Source organism: Dermacentor silvarum, chromosome 4, assembly GCF_013339745.2.
Source record: "Dermacentor silvarum isolate Dsil-2018 chromosome 4, BIME_Dsil_1.4, whole genome shotgun sequence".
Classification (NCBI taxonomy): domain Eukaryota; kingdom Metazoa; phylum Arthropoda; class Arachnida; order Ixodida; family Ixodidae; genus Dermacentor; species Dermacentor silvarum.
The window spans coordinates 45,939,892-45,953,560 of NC_051157.2; the positions used below are offsets into that span (position 1 = coordinate 45,939,892).

General features: G+C 45.3%; 1 protein-coding gene across 1 annotated transcript; it reads right to left on the bottom strand.

Annotated features, from left to right (window-relative positions):
- Nucleotides 1–1,327: 1,327 nt before the first annotated feature.
- LOC119448088 (uncharacterized) lies at nucleotides 1,328–8,893 on the bottom strand. Its single transcript, XM_037711569.2, has 3 exons — nucleotides 8,692–8,893; nucleotides 7,043–7,154; nucleotides 1,328–1,598 (listed from the first exon to the last, which is right to left on the bottom strand). Exons 1-3 carry the CDS (start codon nucleotides 8,789–8,791, stop codon nucleotides 1,358–1,360), a joined length of 453 nt encoding a protein of 150 aa, XP_037567497.1. The 5' UTR covers nucleotides 8,792–8,893; the 3' UTR covers nucleotides 1,328–1,357.
- Nucleotides 8,894–13,669: the final 4,776 nt, after the last annotated feature.

Here is a 13,669-nt window from a genome sequence, read left to right on the forward strand (position 1 = left end):
TTTTTTGGCCCGGTACTTACCGTTCCGTCTGCCGTTACGTCGCTTCCTGTGAAAAATGCCAGCGCCACAAGAAACCAGCATTACTACCAGCTGGCCGCCTTCAACCACTTGACGTGCCATCGGAGCCATTCCTTAGGGTTGGTCTTGACCTTCTTGGCCCTTTCCCGCTTTCTGCCTGCGGAATTAAGTGGATAGCAGTCGCTACCGACTAAACGACCCGGTACGCGATCACTCGGGCGCTTCCAACCAGCTGTGCAACCGACGTCGCCGACTTCCTGCTCGAACACGTATTACTTCACCACGGCGCTCCTCGACAGCTCGTCACAGACCGGGGCCGCTATTTCATATCGAAGGTTGTCCAGGACCTCTTGCACTCCTGCGCTACAAAGCACAAGTTGACGACGGCGTACCACCCTCAAACCAACTGCCTCACAGAGCGTCTTAATAGAACTATGAAAGACATCCTTGATATGTATGTTTCTGTCGACCATCATGAGTGGTACGCTGCTCTGCCCTTCGTAACATTTGCATATAATTCCTCCCGACATATCTCCCCTGGTTTTCCCCTGGTTTTTCTCCTTTTATCTCTTGTATGGAAGAATTTCCCACGCTGCCATTTGACACCCTCCTTCCCACCGTTCTAGACTCGTCGTCAGAATACGCCCGTGACGCCTACAAGCGTCACGGGCGTATTGAGAGCTGTAAAGGCACGCCAGATTGCACGCCTGCGCCTTACCGTTACGCAGGGCAAGCAATGACTCTTCTATGCTGTCCGCCACCGCGATTCCCAGTACAACCCTGGTGATATGGCCCTTTTTTGGACACCGTCACGGCGAGTTGGCCTTTGCGAAAACTTGATTTCGCCTCACTCTGGTCCGTACTGGGTCTTGCGCCAAGTGACCGACGTCACATATAAAATCACGCCCCTCGATTCCACCACGTCTCGACCTTCCACCGATGTCATTCACGTCACCCGCCTCAAGCGATACCACTCGGACGATCTAGCCAGCACCGGGACGGCGCCCTCGCCGGCCGCCGGGGGTCATGTTACCAAGCGCTGCTCGAGACGAAGCTGAGGACAATACGGAAGACGACGACGCTGTGTGATGTCGCGCGGATTAGTTTTACATCTTGTATGCTTTGCATGACAGTGGCCGCATTGTAAATATCCTGTAAATATATTTTCCCCGTAACAATACCATCAGAAGCCGAAGGAGCATTAGGCTGATAGCATCGAAAATGAATTTCTCAGCAAATGGAATATAACTGCACGATAACAGCTCACCCAGTATGTTTGACGAGAAAGAAACAAAAGTAATAATAAAGAAGCAGAGAAAAGAAAACAGGCCACGAGACATCACTTTCCAGGTTTTTGTTTTTTGACTATTCTATGCGGCCGCTTCACGTGCTTCGGGATCACAGACTTCACGTCGCGATTATGAGATCCTTTGATGCTGGGAGGCGTTGGGTGAATTTGGTCGTATGAATGCCCGTTGTGGTCGCATTCCGGATAGTCACAGCATTCGGGATAGCGTCCAAGCTTTCCCGAAGCGATGCGGCAGGCACCGTCGGTCAAGTCGACGACAAACTTTGGACACCTGCGTTAAAAGTTTTCGAAATTCACAAAAATAGTAAATGGCACAAAGGAACCCGCTCACAAATTTAGGTGAATGGAACGTCACGCTGCATGTAAACTATTCCCCTTAAATGTGTATGAACGATAAACGAGTTCGTATGGGACACAGTTATGGTTGCCTGCATCAAATATAGGTAATTTTATTACCACTTTGAGAAATCTGACCACGCTTCTCATTTGATTTTAGGCAACCCTCGCTTCCAAGGAAGGAATCGTGCTGAAGTATTACAACTTATGGAAATAACTCATGGAACAATGGTAATAATAGAACTTTTCCTTGCACCATTTCCTTTCACGCGGCAAACAAAAATTTACAATGTCGCTCACTTTCATGATTCCTTTAACGAGTATTTCACGAAAGACATCTTCGGAAAGAAAGACACAATTTATGGTTAGACATATCCTGTTCACTCTACTACGACAAAAGGCACTCAGAAGCTTATTTGAATGGTCGCTATTTACAGGTTCTTTAGGTGAACCTCTTTTGTGTAGCAAGCATGACCTCTTCACTGACGCTGACTTTTCTACAATATAGACGCTAATCATCATTGCGTCACAAGGTCGTGCAATCATGATTTGCGATTTTTGCGATCCTTTGAGAGAGGTATAAATGAACCTACCGGCTCTATTTTTATTTGCCACCAGGTGAAGCACACAGATAATGAAACGAAAGAAAGTCTGGCGAAAATGAACTGTTACTTGAATGTAAATGTAGAAGTGACAACGAAAAGAAAAGCTAAAGCATGCGAAACAATTAATTGGTGGTAGTGGAAGTCGATTTCACATATCCACATATAAAACAATATGCGTGTGGCGCGCTGCAAAATTGGCTACAGCGGTGATGGTTCCCATCGTCCATTGTTTCTTCACTATTTGTCAAGAAACAATGAACAATGCGGTACTATATATATCTCTACGAGTGTTGGCCAGCGCCACTCAAAGCCGTGGAACGGCAGATGACATCCTTTCAACCGCAGGCGTCAAGTACTACGGGAACTTAAGTGCAGTATACTGGCCAATAAACCGTCGTATTCTGCGTCACGCTACAAAAGCTGCCAAAGCAGAGATCCTCGGCAATGAGCGAGAAGGTTAAGGGGAAGCTATGTGTTCGATGCTATTTGGTCGGTTATATATAAACATATAGAGCAAAGAGTCGCTTTTATTTTTTTCTCTTCCTCCATTGATTCTAAATCCTTTTCCCCCATCCACGTGCAGCGTAACAAACAGGAAAAAAAAAGAACATTGTCTGGTTAACCTTTCTGTCTCTTTCGAGTTGATGGCGTTTGCACTAAAAACATGAGTGCCATCTCCATCCACACTCATTCGAAATTAAGGGCTCGTTAAGTAATGCAATGGAGCTAACAATCATCGAAGCTTTGTCTTAAGTGATCGGTGGCTTCTTAGGCGTGAAACCCGTAGAGATTTCCTTGGTAGCGTTGTGGCACAAGTCGGGTGGATGGTAAATTTCCCTTTCATGAACCTTTTTCCACGTTGCGAGCTTCCGCAAAACTGATTTTCGGCGTCTCTTGCTGCGAGTTGTCGATTAATTCGGCCTCATGCAGGGATCGGCCAGTCTACCGGTAAGTTCAGATGGTAGAGCGACCATTACGAAACGGTGCTGGTCCCGGGTTCGATCCTAGGACTAGGACAACTTTACTTAAACCGGAACGCTTGCTTTCTTGTGAAACCCGTACGCGTTTCCTTCACAGCTGCGTGCTACAACTCAGGTGAATGTAATTTTCCTTTTCATGAATCTTTCCCCATCTTGCGGGCTTCTGCAGAACTGATTTGGATTAAACATAAATATATTGACCCCTGGAGGAATGATTATCTGACGGACACGCATAATAACATTTTGGTAGTAGCGTTCCAGTTAAGCAGCGCCCTCGCGCCCGACCAGGTTGCTCACAAATTCTTGGCAAACCACGAAGATCAAGTCCCAGAGCCGCTCCTACACTACTTCAATGACTTTTGGACATCAAAAAAGGTACAGGAACAATGGAAAACAGCCGAAGTACGCTTTATCGCCAAACCGGGCTAGTACCCGCACGCTGACAATCTGCGGGTGATATCTCTCACATTGTGCGTAGGCAAGTTCATGGAAAGAGTAGTATTCAAAAGACATCCAACAACACCTGGATGAAACCTAGCAAATTCCAGACACCATCTTTGGCTTTACACGACAGCTCGGGACCCAAGACGTGCTAATTGAATTGAAGGAGGAAATCCTTATCCCTGCCACACGCGACTTTCCCCGGGCCATTTTTGCGCGCGACCTGAAGGGGGCATTTGACAACGCGACACACGAGGTGGTCCTTCGGAACTTCAACAGCACAGCCATGCTCGAGATCGGGGATATAGCTTCTGACCCCACCACTCTTGGATGCAGAGTCACTCTCCAAGGCATCGATACTCTCCTTACTCCTCTTTAACGGTGTAGTTGGGCAGTATACCCAACATACGCCATGCACCATATGCAGGCTATGGGACCCTCTGGGCGGGTATGGACTCGCTTGGGGGCCTTGGGGGTAAGACACTGTGCAGTTGGAAGCGGACACGGTAAACCAATATGCAAAGGAGAGCGGAATTTTCTGCTCGCCTCAGAAATCAGAGCTCCTTGTGGTTTGGCGGCGCCTCACCAAGAAGGATAAAGACAGCATGTAGGTTACCCTAGACGGACAGGTTATAAAACCCCGCAATACCCTTAGAATTCTTGGACTCTTAAGCAAGCTGATGGAAAATGCAACCTGATGCTCCAACGCCTCTCCAGGACGACGGGGCAGGTCTTGCACATGATGAGCCTGCGCCACAAACACACTGGGTATGTGCCATTTTTCAATGGAATGCCTGCAATGCAATGCAATTCAATGCAATGGAATGCATGTTTTCAATGCCTTTCTCGTCCACGATTCAGTGAGCTGCGCCATGAATGCACTAGGCATGTGCCTCTCTTCAACGAACTTCTCGCCAGCTTGCGTCCCCGAATATGTGCCACTGAGTGTGCGGCAAGTGAGGGAACAATTTTCAGCGTTCGCAGGCACCGGCGTGCCCCGCTTCTCATCTCGAAGGCCGCGTTCGGACTTCGCGGCAGCGCCACTAGACGGCGCAGAGTGTCCAGAAAGCAGAGCGAGCGAGGAGCCGGGTTGCTGCACGTCGCGTTTCTCAGCGTTCGCACGCACAGGCACGCCATGCGTTTCGGAGGTCACCGGTAGGCTTCGCGGCGGTGGCGCTAGATGACGCTAGTGTTTTTAGGGAATGTCCCTAATAACACGGCCGCATGACCCGATGGAATGCCAATTTAGCAAATCAAAAACCTCGATCCAAAGAGCAAGGCATTGCTGACTAATGCCATAGAGCAAGTGATTAAAACGAAGAAAATTTTGGTTGGATGGCATGGAAGAAAGATGAACCTCATCTACAAAGGCAAAGGTGATGAGGATAAGATGAACTAGTACAGGCGAGTTACAGTAACGTCGGTCATATACTGAGTGACAATGCCAGCTATAAAATTAAAACTGTGGGAGTGGGGGGAGGGGGGAGAACAATTATGTACTGGGGGAACTACAGAATGGGCTCAGATCAGGCCGACGCTTAAGGGATAATATATTTGTACTAAATCAGTGCATAGAAATTTCAGTAGCACAGAATATACTTTAATGGATAGCGTTTTTAAATATTAAGGGAGCCTACGACAACGTAGACAGGGAATTGTTATGAGATATTCTCAAGTACGAAAGCATACATGACGATTTCGTGGAGCTGCTGAGGGAGATATATAGAAACAACCGAGTACAAATTGTATCGGAAGGCCGAAAATGTAATGGATTGGTGGAAATTCACCAAGGACTGAAGCAAGGATGTGCCTTGCCTCCATTGTTGTTCACGCTTCATGTTAAGGGCATAGAAAGACGAATGGAAAAGAGTGAATTAGGGTGTGACTTAACCTACATGCGTAGAGATTCGCGAAGAGCGAAGAGATTCATACGACCGCATCCGTGACAGGCATAGGTAGCGGTACAAGATAAAGATGTTTTGAGGAAGAGAAAAAAAAAGTTAATGGTGGAATGAAAAGCATCTATAGCATACGTGATTAACTAAAGCAGGCTAGGTGACTATTTGTCACCGCACCGTTTCAAAGGGAATGCCCACAAATCACCATCATCATCAAGTGCGAAAGAGAAGGGCCGATGCACTACATGCCTCATACATATCTCGTTGCGACGGTGGCAATACGTTGTGTCGCTCCATTCATTCCGCGCTAAACGCATTATCGTCGAGAGTCATCGTAAGAAGGGTTCTACCGCAATTTCTTACTAATTCAAAAAAATGGAGCGTAACATCATTTGTTACGTTGTTAAACCCCCCCAAATTGTTTATTTTGTTGCACATCAGCGCAAGTAGTGAACAATCAAAGAGCAAACGTTTCAATTTACTCGGATTGGAGGAATCGAATGGACCAGCTCAGGCACTTCAGGAGTGAGAATGGGCCAACTCTCAACATTCCGGGGAGTTAAAAGGAGCAAAATTACGGGGATCTGCACTCTGCGGAATGGAGGGGAAATGGAATGGAGGGCTATACTCCGCAGCTCTGGTAGGGGTGTTGCAATAAACAAATTTTTGAATCGAATTCGAATATTCGAGAAAAAGATCATCGAGTATCGAATAAAATGTCGAATATTTTATTTTCAAACACAGTAAAATATAAAGCGCGTAGTCCTCCTCACAAAAAAAAAGAAGCTATATGACGTTATTTGTACATGGCTTGCTTAGAGCAGTTAATGCCGTTCGCAAATGGGCGTCTGGTCAACACAGGAGCTTGTAAATGATGCAGGCTTTACAGATATCTGGTGCATAATGACAATAATGACAAAGGAAACAGCCTTGTCACCAAATACACGTAGAGAGCTGAGTTCATTCGAGGAGAGAAGTGTTTTGCTGCAACGTAAGAAATTGTTTTAAAGGGTTGCAAACATGGTGCTAATGTCTAAATGGCAAAACTCTTTGCCTAAGTCGAGATAATTTCACATAGTAGGCTGCGGAAAGTGTTGTGTTCATAATGAGTGACACGAAATCATTGAGCAGTATAGTTATCTGCCCAATGAGTTCATTCAGGATTTCAGGTATCCCTTCGCAGCTCTGCTGCAGCAGCATCATTTGGAAGAGTTCTCACTTCCATCATTCCCTCTCCTTTGGGACTCCAATAAGTGTTACCACGTACATGCTTGAAAGAAATGCTCAACAATGCCCAGTAGTAAATTCGCGAATCGAATATGATTCGAATAAAATACTATTTGATTCGTATTCAATATTTAGAATTTCCACACAACCCTACCGTTAAGGCAATGCAGATCTGGTTTGAAACTCGTTTCTAAGTCGTGATGTTTGAAAGAATTAATTTGGACTCACTCGATGAACTTGATCGACCTAGCGCTGGCAGCACAAACGTAACGCACGCACGCAACATCGTCATAGAACGAATGTCCATCTGGGATCGCCCCAAGGTTTGTATTGCAGGTTCCTGGAACATAAAATATTGAAGAAGAGAAGCCATGTTAAATATTGACGATTCAGTACGATGTTTGCACAAAGTGCCAACAGTTACTGAGCAGTGCGGAGTGGCGTCCAAGCGAAGACCAGCCTTGAATGAAGGAATTCTGGGGTTTTACGTGCCAAAACCACGATTTCATTATGAGACACACCGTAGTGGGGGACTCCGGATTAAGTTTGACCACCGGGGTTTCTTTAACGTGCCCCCGTTGCGCGGGACACGGGAGTTTTTGCATTTCGTCCCCATCGAAATGCGGCCGCCGCGGCCGGGATTCGATCCCGGAACCTCGTGCTTAGCAGCGCCACATTATAGCCGCTAAGCCACCGCGGCGGGTCCACACTTGACCACTGCTCGTGTAAACATTTTTGTCGTATGCGACTGAGGGTTGGGAAATCATGCGAAAGGGTACGTTGCAGTGCAGCTGCTTCGCGCAGTCATTGGCTTGGGTTTTCTTAATGTGTATGGTTTACTTTTTGGGGCAGTCGTAAATGTGAGGCATGAAGAGCATGCGCATTTAAAGTAACTCCGTACGTAAAATTATCAATTTCTTTATACCTAATTTCATTATTTAGACGTGGAGCGCAGAGGCATTCACAAATATTGTTGTTGCTTAGAGCTGTTTGCCACCTGCCAGCGGCTTTCGCTAGCAATATGTCCACAATCATCATTAACTGATTGCTGCTCTTACAAACAGTTTTAGCTTAGCATAAGAACTATTGGTGAACACGGGCCAAGATTTGACTACACAGTAAATCTTACGGAAGAAATCAAAATATTTTGTTTGCTGCGTTTGGCAATCTGTCGCTAATAAAATTTGAAATGCAATTGCGAATGTTTACCAAATCTTAGAGACAGAAATAATTTGTTCCGGAAGGAATACTGGTGATTTCTAGCAACGAATAAGTTAGGAACCAATTGTGCCCAGCTCTATGTACACTCATGACTCCTTAAAGGGAGAGAGTGTGATGAAAACGATAATCAAAAAAATAAAAGCAAAAGAAGCATTGAGTCCTATTTTCGGAGAAACCAGAGGTGAGAGGTTTCTTCGATGTGTTTCTCTTCCTAGCTCAATAGTAGCAACTAACCTGAAATAGAAATATAGTTTTTGTCTCACGTGAGAAACTGCAATCGCAGGTTATCACTGGCACAAGGTAATTGTTCTGCTGTCGAGCAAAACTACGGTACGGTATCCATAAAAAAATGGCATTGGTGGGACAACGGATTCTTTACAATGCATTTTTTTTCTCAAGCAGAACAGGCCAAAGTAGGAAAAAAAAAAGAGTGATTACGGCACGAAAGTACCGAGTAGAAGCGGAGCTCACACCTTCTATACATGCTCACTGCCTTCCACATGCTTCATTGGAGCATAAGTTTGTATACAATGCAATGACGATGTAACACGTACACTAATCATCAATATGTACTGTTTATGCGATTACATTTTATAGTCCGTAGCTTTGTAACCTATCTTTTACCTGGCAGTTAATTATCAGAATGCGCACTGTACCGTTGGCGAAGTCCATTCTGTACAGTATCTCAGCTGATTGGGCTTCACTGACGACGATGAGCGCCGTTGCCGATACGGTCCAGAAGCTTGCGAGGTTCATGGCACACTTTCATGCGTCGCGTTCGCCCGAACGCTGGCCCCTTGCTATCTGTGCAGAAAAGGCTCCCGCAGGAGAAGATCTCGAATGAATGTTTCTTCTCGATCTCCCGCTGTACGCGTGCGTCTGATTACGTTAACAGAGAAGGAAAGAATGCGACGGGTAACGCAACGCGCGTTTTCTCGACACAGCTCGATTTCGGTTATACTGGCTACGCGATTATCTTGTGACAAGCCACGCACTTGACTTGTACGACACCTGGGCGACACGATCTGTGTTTGGGACCGGCATGACAGCCTCATTCTGAACACATGACGTGCTTGTTTGGTGCGTTGTGCTTAGCTAACTTTGGTCGACGTGCAGAACAACACCCAGCTGTCTGTAACCTGGCACGTGTCGCTGTAACGCTGGGGAACTGTTGCCGAACAAATACTGATTAGGAACCGATTGTGCGAGCGCTACCAAGGAGGCTACAGCTGGCCAAAAACGCAGGCACAGATATTGTATTGCCTACAGCTCTGAGGTGTGGTCTTTTGTTTGTCTGTGTAGGATTTTATAGGCAACATAATTTAGTTTCTGTTCATTCCACTTTCCTCTTGCTCAGTACCTAAATATGGCGCTTTCGTTTCTGCTCAGTGAAAACATTAGCTTCTACTAATATATGAAAGAGGCGACGCGCGTGGCATATCGAATTTGTGGGCAGTGGAGATTGCGTACAATGGAACAGGATGCGCCTCCAATGTCGTTTGCGCTGTGCGCTGATTTCGTGTATACAAGTGCATTTGGTGAGAACACAAACTACCTGCACGAAACTCGGTCTGCTCTTTCTTGACAACAGATGGGGGCACGACAATGGATCCAAAATAGAGCACTTACCGTGCCCGTTGTTTTAGGTTGCCCTACTCTTCATCGCCCCTGCAGCCTCGCCTGGCACGGCCCGATTGCGACGCTGTGCAACGCGATCACCAGAACCACCCACAAATAGAAAGCAGCCGCTATCCTTGGCCACCGAAGAGGACATCTACAGGCAACCACAACGATCGACGGGCGCTATCAGCACGAGAAGCGGCTGTTATAAGCTTCCGTTCGAGGAAGATTCCTTGGGGTTCGACACCGGATCCGAAATGGAGCGCTTATCGTGCCTGCTGCTTTAGGTCAGTTACATGGTTATTTATTATTGTCATAGACGCAGTAATCGTTGTTTGCTTGTGGTGTCGTTCCCAAAAGTATCGATGGAAGCGTTCCAGTGCTGTAAAAGTCGGTTCGAGTTTTGTACGAAGGGGCTATTGCTGTTGCTGCGAGGTGACGTTGACTCAAATCCTGGGCCTACCCATGAAAATGTTTTGGTGGTTGTTCTTGCTACAAGGAAAAAGTTCGCGCGAGCCGAAATTCAGGACAATTTGCACCGCCCTAAAACATTGCCATAGATCTGTATTTGTTGAACTACACCGACGCTCTCCACAGGAACGGGCGTCCAAGAGCTGCGCTCTAAAAAGCCAATGACCCGTCTCCCTTGCCAAACCGCGTCGCACTTCACGCCACCTGTACAATCATATCAGCTTCCAACGCATTTTCGGCCACACACGTGCTTTAAACTAATCAGCACTGCCTCGTGCCGTAATGCTTTGGAACACACTCTTAAAAAAGTTTGCACCCTTTGGGGCTTATCTTGTACCACAACAATAATCATCATCTGTTTTGTACGCCTTTCCTTTCTTTTCCGCGGCGCGCCCGCTACTTCCAGGTCATGAACCACATGCGCGTCATCAGCTGACATAGCATTGCTGACAGGAAATTAGAGAGCACATAATTTTCAAGAAAGGATACGCAAGCACGGCAGATTACGATTATCGTTGCGGGACAAGATAAGCCTCTAAGGGCGCAATTTTTTTAAAGACCGCGGTATTCCTGAAAACATTGTTAGCATTCGCGTTGTTATAGTCTTTATAAAAGAATTAAACTTTGAATTAACGCCCTAATATGTAATAAGATCATGTATTCTGCCGGTATTGTTTCTGTCAGTTCACGTTTTATTTATATACGTGATGCGTTTTTACCATCAATGCTATATAAAGTTATCAGTAGTTTTTATGGTTGATCATTTTTTTGTTACGCTATTGTTTTGTCATCAGTGATACTGTGGTAACTAATGTAAAACTAATGAATAGCTCACTGTGAATAATATTTCTACACCCCCCTTCCTGTCCCTCCCACAATGCCTAATTGCCCGGATTGTGAGGTGCATGTATGGGTCAGTAATCAATCAATCAATGAATCATAACGACTGCAGGTGCATCCTCTTTAACTATTTATACGTGGTTAAAAATTTTGTCTAGAAATATTCGTAACACTCAAGCAGGAAAGGAAAAACCAACAAAACTCTGCGAGGAAACATTCAGAGGTTCTGATTCCGTTATGCTAATGTAGATGGAGCCAGAAATAACATGGACGTCATTTCATTTCAATGATTCTTATCGACTGCGAACGTCCTGTACACAGTACGTGCCACCCATGGCCTATTTAGATTAGGATCGTAACTGCTCCTACCTTTTTCTTCTTTCGTTTTAGTAAAATAGAGCTAATGGCAGTGATTTATTGTGTTCAAGCTTCGCGCCCGTCTGTGGAAGAGCTAGTGTTCTTCTCAGAGTTCCCAGAGGGCGCTACATGTGCCATTTCGGTAGGGAGCCTACGTACGCGCGCGATTCTGAAAAGACGCAGTCGCGCGCGCGCCTAGACTCCAGAGTTGCCAGATGCCTCTGAGCGAACAAGCTAATAATCATCCCAAAAGAAGCCCGAAAAAAGCGGCGAGACTTCTGCGAAGAAGCCCAAAAGAAGCAGGAAGTTGAACAAATTTTCTGATTCTTGAAAATAGCTTAGTTATAGCATGAAAAAATCGCACGAATACGAAGGGAACGTAAATAAATAATTTTAATTATTTTGTACAAATAAATTATGCCCAAGAATGAACGAGAACACTCATTTACTTTTTAAAATAGTCTCCAGGGTTGTGTGCACCGTGTTCATTGCACGTTTGCCAGTACATGAATCTCACACTTGCAGTACTTGCATGCTGCTTTTTTATAGTCTCCAGTGACTGGGCGTAACCAGTCCTTGAGCTGCATTTCCTTTTTCTTTCCGGCAAGGCCTCACAACATTGATGAATGGATAGGGACAGTTTAGTACTTTGTGACTCCTGCTGCTATCGCGTATATTTAACTACAAACGCGCGTGACAGGCACTAAATAACAGCATTTGCAGGAAAAACGCGAATGAGCTCAAAAGAAAAACAAATGCGACAAATGACTGTAAAAATCTACAAACGTCTCGGGGAAAAAACAAGCCCAAATTCGCTTATTATAAGCGGAACTGGCAACCCTGCTAGGCTCCCTACATAGCGTAAAGGTTTTCATTCTTGTCTGTCATAGCAAATCGGATTTCGTCGGCTGCGTGGCTCGGTTAGGCAACAGCTCATCAAATGCATTCATTGCATTCTAGCGATTCAAAATTAACTATGAAATGGAGCGTGAGTTCGATATTCTAGGCGTATGCCCCTTCCACTTGACCGTCGCTGATCTTGCAATCCCGTCCTCTTGTTAGTAATTACCGTTAGGTCATGCTTAACTCTATTGAGGACGTTTGCCTGAATTTAGTCGCCTAACACATTCACCAACACTTCTGCGCTCTACAAACATTTAAAGACTCCTAGCAGAATGCCACGTTATATGATGCTCCTCGAGAGCGAGGGTATAATTCAAAAAGGACTTTGACTCACGGCGGACGCCGTAGAGGCCCTTGATTATTTTGCATGCAGCCGAGATGCTGCGCATAGTTTGAAGTTCGAAGAAGATTATTCCCCCTTTTTTTTTGCAAGTACAAAAGAAAGTGAGAGTTTGTGAATTCTGCCACCATCGGAATGCGGCCGCCATGGCCGGAAAGCAAACCTGCGACTTTGTGCTCAACTCCAGATCGAGGCAGTGGGGCCACCGTGAGCGTTGTATGCTACACCGTCGAATTTTCGATGATGTTGAACTGTACAGGGTGGGAGGGAGGAGCAGTACCAAACGGAGCAAAAAGAATTAACGTAGAGGTGGACAGGATAATAGCTGTCTTGTCCTATGCGTTCTTCTGTACCTGGTGCTTCCTTTAAGTTCGCTGCTCAACATCCTACCCTATTCGACGAACCAACCATTCTAGCAGACAACTGTAGTACTGCTGAATTGACAGCATGTCCTTCTTATTAGCATGCATAACGCCATCTTGGAGTGAGACGAGGTGAAAATTTGAGACTGAATAGTGGAAGATATCTTTATTTCTTCGTTAACACATTACTAGTGACAAAATACGGCAGTGAAAGTGTGATAGATTCCAATTAACTAATATCTAACAAAACTTTACTATTTCACTTTTATGCTAATTGCCCTAGGGCCCTTTCACAACTGCTGAGTTTGAATAAGTAGCGTGTTTGAGGCGAGCAATGGTTTCGGAGGTAAGAAAACTATTTCACGCCTACACTGCTTTATTCTTTGCCCGTGACAGTTTTTCCGCCGCATTATTACTTTTATAAATTTATAGCTCGGCGCAAGACGCACCTATTGTATTCGAAATGTCACGAATGTTGTCGATTCTGTAGCCAGAGTATTGTTCAATCCAATTGCGCGCATGGCGTGAATAATGTTGCACGCACATTCTAATATGTACAAAATAATCACTAATTTCTCAAATTTTTCTACATTTTAAGTCAACCAAAATAATTACTGTATGAAGCAACGAAGACTTAGCAGAGGCACATAAAATACAATTTTAGACAATTAATCAACGTATGTAAGCAAAATAAATCTCGCTGCGCGTGTTTTAGGTGACGTGGTGGTATACAGTTTGGTT